The sequence below is a fragment of the Dreissena polymorpha genome, chromosome 11 (genome assembly GCF_020536995.1).
Source record: "Dreissena polymorpha isolate Duluth1 chromosome 11, UMN_Dpol_1.0, whole genome shotgun sequence".
NCBI lineage: Eukaryota > Metazoa > Mollusca > Bivalvia > Myida > Dreissenidae > Dreissena > Dreissena polymorpha.
In genome coordinates, this window is record NC_068365.1 from 77991923 (window position 1) to 78001441 (window position 9519).

At 32.1% G+C, this 9519-nt stretch overlaps 1 protein-coding gene and 1 long non-coding RNA gene across 2 annotated transcripts in view; both read right to left on the reverse strand.

Moving 5' to 3' along the window:
- Positions 1–207: 207 nt before the first annotated feature.
- On the reverse strand, positions 208–5187 carry LOC127851811 (uncharacterized). Its single transcript, XR_008035966.1, has 3 exons — positions 5014–5187; positions 717–802; positions 208–310 (listed from the first exon to the last, which is right to left on the reverse strand). It is a non-coding gene; the product is annotated as an uncharacterized LOC127851811 (long non-coding RNA).
- A 4309-nt stretch (positions 5188–9496) lies between these two features.
- LOC127849957 (beta-1,4-galactosyltransferase 4-like) overlaps positions 9497–9519 on the reverse strand; it is a 10802-nt gene continuing 10779 nt past the window's right edge. Inside the window, exon 2 of the mRNA XM_052382697.1 lies at positions 9497–9504. Coding sequence (XP_052238657.1) covers positions 9497–9504 — 8 coding nt within the window. The remainder of the gene's footprint in view (positions 9505–9519) is intronic.

Here is a 9519-nt window from a genome sequence, read left to right on the forward strand (position 1 = left end):
AGACAATGCAAGCGTTTTTGTAGTTGTACATGCCACCTCAAAATAAAAACAAAAAACACACATATAAAGGGGATGTGATTAACCGTTGTTATTATGTTATCATTGCATTAAATCTGAGTTAATCACTGTGTACATTTACCTGGACAAGGATCTCGAAGACATGGCTGGTAATCATCAGTAGTCCCTTCACAGTCCGTACCGTTGTGTGAAGGTGGAGGATTAGTACATGTTCTTGTTCTTGTTTGCGTGTTATTACCACACGTGATTGCACACGCTGACCAAGTTGACCAATCAGTCCAGTTGCCGTCAACTAATAAATATTTATTAAATTAACAATCAGCATAACTTTATTTGAATTCGTAAATGCAGTCTTTATATTTTAAGTAAGAGAATACCATTATACAACAGTATCAAAGGTTTCCAAATATTGTGAAATAAATAGGACAAGAGGAATAAGTAATTTTTAAGATAACACATCACAAAATAATATTTGCCAATAGTAGTATAACGCTTCTTCATTACTTTAATTTGCATATTTTAATCAAAATGTTACAGATATTATATTTCTTTTATATTTTTTTAAATAATGTTATTTCAGTTATTCTTAAAGACATCTGAGCAATAAAATACCAACATTGATACTTATTATGACAAAATATATACATGTCAAACATGTAGACATTGCTATAATGAATTAAATAAAGAATGCAAAGTACATTTTGAACTAATCGAGAAAAAGGCTTCAGGTTATGCCAGGTCTCTATTCTGCCCGTTGTTAATGCTGCTTATATGGTGAAACCTGCTAAATATAATTTATAGAGATGTTAAAACCTATAAAAACATTTTTATAACATTAAAACGGTTTAGAGAATGGGTAATTTTATTAGTCAATATAGAAAAAGAGTAACAGGATAATGTAGAACGCAAAAAGGGAAAACGTTTACATTCATCAGCATTAATTTATATATTGCTCAACGAAGTTAGAACGAGATTAAAGTAGAAGAGTTTTCAAATTTAGGAGTTTGAAAGAGATAAAAGTAGAAGAATTTTAGAAACTGCGAAAAGCAGTTTCATGATGGCGAATCGTTAGCAGAATATGGTCTGTTCATGATAAAGAGTATCTTTAAAGTCTATAACAATCTCAGTTGAAAGACTTAACATGCTGGAATATCAATTAATTTGCTTCGTATGATCCACATTTACACACCAAAGAGAATTATTTGCATAGTTATGGTTAAAGCGGGAGATATCGTCAATTTGGATAACTCATTTTCAGTATACATTTTGCAAGTGGAGAAATACTTATTTGTTTTTTAAATCTCACCAAATGGCAAATATGGACTTTTTTCGTTTGCGTTCCAATTTTCGCGTACAAATGTTGCTGCAATGCATTCGCAAACGTACATGAAGAATATAAGGCATTTGCTCACCGTCATAGTAACGTAGTTGGAAAATAATCCATAAGTTTATAGTTAATGTGTAGGAAGGATCGTGAAATGAGCTGAGATTTTACATGGAACACTGCGTTGTCAGAATAACGAAGTGAATAACCCGTTGTTACACTCACGCTAGAGGGGATCCCAGCAGACAAATATGCGGTTTATAGGTAATTATACAATCATCTTCAAGTAGTTGGTCAGATAAGTTGTGGTCTCTCATCTTGAAAACGGTTGGAGAGGCGTTTGATTAAAAAGATTCTTTTGTAATGCTGCTTCTTCCTGTATTTGCGCGATGATTATCTGAGATATTAACTCCATTACGCTATATTCTCAAATCTTTTTCTATAAAGAAGGAATGTAGTTGACAATTGTTAATAGTTTTATTTGATCGTTCGTCAAAAAGTTGTAGCTCTGTTACTCTTGTATCTTCAATGCAATTGAGTAATTAAATAGTAATTAAATTGAATGCGTTTTAATTCCCTTTTATTATTGTTTAATTTGAGTTACAATGCTATAACGTTAAATTTTATTTACACTTAAATGTATTATGAATATTGCTGGGCCAAGTGTGAGGTTGAGCGCTCTATAACCAGGTTAAAACCCCCAATGCTTTGCATTGACCGTTCCAAGCCGGAGACCCCAGCTTTATTCATATTTTGTGTTTATGTTGGTTTGTATTGTGCTGTTTTGTACTGTTTGGGCAATCGGTCACTTGCCTTAAATAAAGGACCAACTAATTGTTTTTAATGAAAATTCAATACTGCTCCAGCAGCTGGAGTTTCACTTCTTTATATTAAAGTGTCCCCACAATAGTTATCGTCGCTGCTTCCTGATGCATATTTTACTTCATCTTGTGTAGTTATAATATTCCAGACTACATCGGCTTATTTCAGAAATGTTCTAATACATGTGGTGTATATACAAAGATGGCACTTTATGTCGAAGCTAAATTTTAAGATCTCTTTAGATTTATTATGTTTGAGGTTTTATTCTTTATTGAACCAATACGGTCGTGCAATGAACATGAGTTTATGACACGAAACCTCATTGATTTATCAGTTATTGCGAATGACACGGGATCTTCGGGTGTTTGATTATTTTAAATGTTACTAAAGACTCGGTTTTGAAAACGTTTCTAAAGTCACTTTAAACAAACTTCAATGAAGATGTTACCATAAAAAGGTATAAATTAAATAGATTTCGAGGTGCCACTGAAATAAGTAGATTCGTTAATAGTCTGGGATATTGAGCTGTAAAAAAGGTAAATTTTGATCTTGCTGTTTTGTTTATTCATGTAGGCCTGTGTTTAAGTAACCAGTGATAACACTGTTTTTCAATATTGGTGTCCAGCTAGTAAGGTCTAATTGTTTTGCATTATATCGAAAAAGAACTAGAGTTAGGTTGTCTATAAGATCCGTATAGATTAAATTTGATATATATGAGTATATATCTAAGGGGGATCGTTTGATATATCCCGTCTTACCGGTGTATGATATGAATGGTAAATCATCAGCGTCAACTATTGAACTTAACCAAGTTTCAGTAAATGTATTCAAACCATTAAAATAAAGGTCATCATATAGATAATCTTTCTTGGTGAGGAAGCTATGAACATTATAATGGTCGATTGTCATATTCGTAAATGCAACAGTTGTTGAAGATGAGGAAGATGTACAAAACGATGAGGGAAGATGTACCTAAGTTGCTGTCAGGGTCAGGCTTTTTGATTGACCCCCTTTAAGAAGAAAGATTTCCAACCGAGAAACAATTTCAAACATATTCATGTGTTTAATGCATTCAGTTTTCATAACACGGGCATGGAGAAAACCTATCCTTATCCTGGACAGCTCTTTGTCATTGTACACATTGTAATACCCGGTTGAGATATAGCATAGAATATTGAAAAGCTATCGTGCGCCCGACCCTCAAGAAAAGGAAGCGTGATATGATGGATATAAAGAAGAGAAGAATGACACAAATCAAATATAATGTTGTCACGGTTAATGTATTAACGGGCTGTTTAACATCAATTGAAATTGACACATATTTGGCTGTATTATATTCAAAATATTGAAAATTAATTATTTTAAAAAATAATTCTTTAAAAAACAACATTGAAAAATGTTTGACCACTGCGACAGAAAACCAACATGTGTTAACCCGGACACGGTCCCAACACGGTTCGTTTGTAATCTTTGTTAGACCCTTCACAGTCATTTCCATGACTTTCTGGAGGAGGTTTGGTGCATGTTCTAGTTAACGCCTGCGATGCGTTGTCACACGTGACGGAGCAAGCTGACCATGATGACCACTCGGCCCAGTTGCCATTTGCTGATGCAATAATGGAAGTTTTGGGGTCATAAATAGGGACGGGAAAAGTAGTAAGTATAAAGTAATACAAAGACTGAGAAGGGTTGATAATGATGTATTGGGTAATCAATGGAGTCGGAATTTTAGGTATCTAGGTATTTAGGTATCTATGCCGAAAAAGGTTGAAGTAATTAAACACAAATATCGTTATCAACTTGTTTTATAGCTGAAGAGTCTTAACGCACCAAATAATGTAATTTGACATAACAAATGTTAAAAATAACGTATATTGGTGGCAGCTTAAAAACCATAACCCACTCTTAACGACCTCGAGTCGCCTGCAAAAAGTTCGTGGATATAACAAATAGAACAGTTTTATAAGTAATTATATTTTTAGTTTGATCTAGGGCTGTCACGATTCACCGGTATATCGGTATATCGCGGTGCATGTCGTGAAAAAAATCGCACCGCGGTACGGCGTTGCCGCACCGGTTTTTTAAATATTAATATATTAGCACAGATATAAATACATTACATAATTATTTTGATATAGATATCGTTTTGAAAAATGTAGAAGCGATTCAAAAGGGCTAAATAAATAATCCGTTAATATCCAGGTCAAGCAAGCGCTTCCACTTGTAGATGTTTAACTTTCACGTTTAAAATACGGCGATGTATGGGTCCGTACCATTTTTGGAATTAGGGACAGATTTCCTTTGCAAATAAGTTCATAATTATCCAAAAGATGTTTATTCTATTTCTTATTTTCTTTCTTTAGTATATCGATCGTTCAAAGCATGGCACTTCCGAATCATGTTATCTTAAGATTCTGAATAAGTCGAGGAAGAGTCAGAACGCTTCGGATTTTCAATACTGGACCCGCTGACTCCGCATTTTTAACATGCCCTTGAAGCGTTCGATTTACACAGATCGTAGTCACAGCTATTGTAAACAACATGGCGGACATTTTAGAAAAAGACGCGAACAATAACAATGACTACTTCTATCAAGTTTATTACAGTTTCTTTTACAGTTTCTAGTCATACTATGATACCAGTGTTTTCTGATTATTGAGTTTAATAAAGTTTGTAAAACTTGTTATTCTGCTGTTTTCTTCACAGATACATATTCTGTAAAATATCGCGGTACGTACCGCGATACAGTGTTGCCGTACCACGTTATACCGCGGTACGCTCACGGCGTATCGTGACAGCCCTAGAACTTTGATCAAATTAATATAATTAAGCATAAATTAAATCCTCACCTGTGTGAATAATAACAAAGAATCAAATTCAATTGTTATATTGTCTTCAAGTTAACAAACACCATCCATCAGTATGAACTGCCATTTTGAATTCATGTAAGTTCGTGGATGACACATATGTCGTCATTACTCCAGAACAGCTGATTAGGCCAAATGTAGAAATGTGTGCTTGCTAAACATTTTTTAACATGAATGAAAAAAAAATACATGTAAGTAAACATTGAACATTTATAAAGAATATTATTTAATGAAATATATAATGTTTCAATGGAGTTGGATTGGCCTTTAAATTAAAACAGGTAGTTAGCGTGTGGCTATGATATTTATTATTGAAAACATCATTTTGAATGATCTATTGATCAAAATATAACGAAAAATCAACTTTCTGAAAAAAAAAATCACTATCAAATAAATATATATATATATATATATATATATATATATATATATATATAATATATTATAATAAGGTATCCAACTCAAGATCACCCGAAAACAGGCAAAACTTCATCAAGTGTACAGTGATTTTCACAAACTCGGTCTTATAAATGCAACGCAGAAATAAATTTCCTTGCATTTGCAGAAATCTGGCAAGATATGTACATTTCCAGAAAGTAAATTCATTTCTGCGTTGAATAATACTGAGTTCGTGCACAACTGATGATGGTATGGCTGTTCAAAGCGATGCACCTCGCTTTCGGGTCATTTTGAGTTAAATACCTATGATAGTGAAATATTTTTTTCAGAAAAGTTGATTTTCCGTTATAATTAGATTATTTATCATTAAAAATGTTTGTTTTTTTCTCTAATAAGTATCATAGCCACATGCTAACCACCTGTGTACATTAAATAAAAAGGCATAAGGAGCCAGGTACCGTAAAACACTTCTTATTTTACGTTGCCTAAAAAGCATTTAAAAATCGAGTACGAGGCTGTGTACATACAGTGTCAATAGAACGCTGTATATAAACAAAGTGAGCAAAATAGGTTTAATGTATTTGTTACGGATTTTTTTGGCAAAGGAAATTTGTGCATTATGAAAATGGAGGTAAAATACACTTATGGCCATTATTCTATTTGTTTGCCTGTTTAGAACGCATTTCATTCAAATATTTTGTTCTCAGTTGTAAAAAGATAGTTTGCAATACACAATTCCGGTTTTCGTCTCCAGGATGTCAAAATCTAGCGCGTGTAGTTATTCCAAACTGACAATCCACGAACTTTGACTATGCAACGATATATATAATATATGTGGTAGAAATTACAATTAAGACTATTAAAACTTGTTTTTATACCTAATGATAAAATATGACATTTCTGCAGTGAAATAACAGCAGTGAAAATAACAATTGTTCTTTTCACCGATGAAAAGAACAACTTTTCGGAATTCCTTTTTCTATTTTAAGATTATCATATCAAGCTGTACTTCCCTTGTTTATATCCTTGTTTATATTTTTTCTATGATCACGATTGAAACAAAATCGATATTCCACCGAATCCAGCACATTTTCTTTAAGTTTTATGCTTTCTTACCGTTTATTTACATTGTTAAAGAGTTAAACTGAAGAATTTCCCTGGAATAATGACGTAATTTCGTCAAAAAAATGACGTCATTTCGTCAACAAAATGACGTCATATCAGTGTATTGAGGCACGCCACGGGAGAAACTCCAAGAAAGGGAATCTTTTCAGCAAAAGGGAAACAGCTGTTAATTATTTTCTTGAAAATGGGGCAAAAAAGAAACTGAACATTTGTTCATGTCAGTGTAAGATCGTTTGTTATTTCACTCGTGATCATAGAAAAATAATATTTTCACTCGTGGCGAAAATATATTTCTATGATCACTCGTGAAATAACAAACGATCTTACACTGACATGAACAAATATCCTCTATATATTCGAAAATTCAAGTGTGAAATCTTTCGATTAGATTAAAGACCGATTAAATCGATTAAAAGTCGTTAAGCCTATACTTGGAGACTTTTCTAACGCAACACTTTTTAAGCTTGCATATCTCAGTAATGAGTAAAGATTTTGATTTGAAATTGTGCATGTGACTATATTATGTGCAAGATAACGATAAATACATTCATTAATGTTATAAAGGTTATGCTTTTTGCAAAAACGTACCCGACCTATGGGAACCCACCTTTCGTCTGATAGCTTATGATAATAAATTATGACAACTACGATCAAATATGACTTGAACAATTAACAAGTATTATCATAAAATTTCGATCTAAACATATGTATGTTTTACAAAATCAAGACGCCCTTCAGTTACGTTATCAAAAATAGGAATGTCGTTTAATATATTTTTGATTACAAACTTACAATTCGAAACACATTCATAAAAACATAATTAAGTTGCGTAAAATGTAAAACGTCTTTATTTTACTACTAAATAAACAACATTTTGATACCGAAGTTTAACATGTTTCACGGTACATTATATACCCCCACAATAGAGAATGCGAGATTTCGAATCGCTGGCCCTGTTATCGATTTTTTGATTCCATTGATGAAACCTCAGACATCGGGAATGTTAAAAGGGTACATTTCGAAACTTGTATTTAAGAAAAAGACACATTTTTGAATACCGATTTGTGGATAATTCTATAACACAAAGATCGGTTTTCACTAATTTGACTTTCTTCTAGTCATCCCCGAATAACCCAAATAACGCAAAAAGAAAACACGGTCGGGTCTTGTGTTTTCATATTTAAGTAGATGTCATATTATTGCTTTACTTAATCTAAATATCACATGTTTATCTATGCATTTGTCAACCAATAGATATTTTACAAAACAGATCGGAGTGCATTTGTAAACGATATCCCCCTTGTGAGCTGTATTTAGTATCGTTTTTTAGATTGGAATTTTAAGGAGGAGATATACATACGGTATAGCACAAATTGCAGGTTTTGGGGCATAGCTTAGCAGCGTTTTCAATGTTGACATTGCATATGTTGAACATTGAAGTTAACATAACACAGTTGATCTTCTCATCGTCTTTGCAGTCTAAAGTTTAAAAATATATTTACATACATGTAGAATGAAGCAAAAGGAATTAATCACTTGCCATTTTTGTCTTTGATTTTTTCCTTTGTCCAAATATAGAATTTATGTTTTTTTTATATGTAAATACATTGTAGTTTAACTTCGTTTTTAGAAGCAGGATATTCTAATTAACAAATTACATGCTTAATGTAAAATTTATTTAAGAGTAAATAAATATAGGCTTAAAATAGTTACCCGTACATCACATTAAGCGAATATATAAATATCATATTGATTATAATCTTACCGTTACATCGAATCTCTGACTGTAGCAAAGCTGCCAATACACAATTTTAACAAAAAGTTTTAAAGAATCTGAGTTTCAGTAGCAACATGTTTATTGTTTGCAGCGTACTTGGAGCTCATCTCTTAAACGCAAACATTTATACAATGATAATACCATACATGTATACAGCACAAGTGAGGCAAAGTACAGTTAAAAATGCTGTCGTTAAAATAGGGTTAAATCATGTATGTCTATCTTAAATTGTTTTATAGGCAAATTTTTTTTTTTAATGAAACAATCAACAGACCAATACAAAGTATTACTGGATAAATATATAGCATTATATAATATCAGTTTTACGTATTAAGTGTTTAAATAATACAGATTGGTTTCAATTGTTTTTAAATAAAACCAATAAACAATTCAAAATCAAACACTATTTCAAGACATCAGTTTAAAACGTATATAAACAAAAGTTATATTTTACTAAAAAGCCATAGTTTTAATAGAAAATGTCTTTAAAGAACTTCTTCATTACCTTGAACCATTTCAAATATCGTGCAAGCATCAATCTATCTTGCAAGCATGAATTCAATGTATCTATGATACTATTAGTTATAAACACAATATTAATAATAATCTTAAACATGGACAACAATTGCTTACGACAATTTTACTAATACACCTACCAAATAGTAAATATGTGCTCACTATCCCTCCCATAGTTTCAAACAAGTCTATTCACAAGAAAGTTTCAGTCATACTGATCCAAACGCACTGCATGAGATTTAACCGTCGAATTGGATGTTTTCTGAACTCTTTGAAAGTTAAATAAGTTGATTTTCTTGAAATTACACAACACATTATTTTCATTGTAAAACGTCTGACAGATGCTGCTGTGATTGTATCTGGACCTTCTTGTTTTTTTAAATCAAAACCAAAATGATTAATATACCATAACTTGTTTAAAAGGCATAATGTTTCGTTTACATATGCATGAATTAACATGTTTATCACGTGTGCTTTCTTGAAAATGGTGTGGTTAGAACTCAACCCTTATAATCAGATAATCAATGAAGTTGATATACACGGTGCATTTATTTTGAACGCCTTTACGTTCAATATGTTCACAAAAACAATACCGAAATCGTTGAGTTAAACGTTTCGAATACATTTTACTTAATAGATTACCGTATTTTACCGCGCTGAAAAAGATCAAA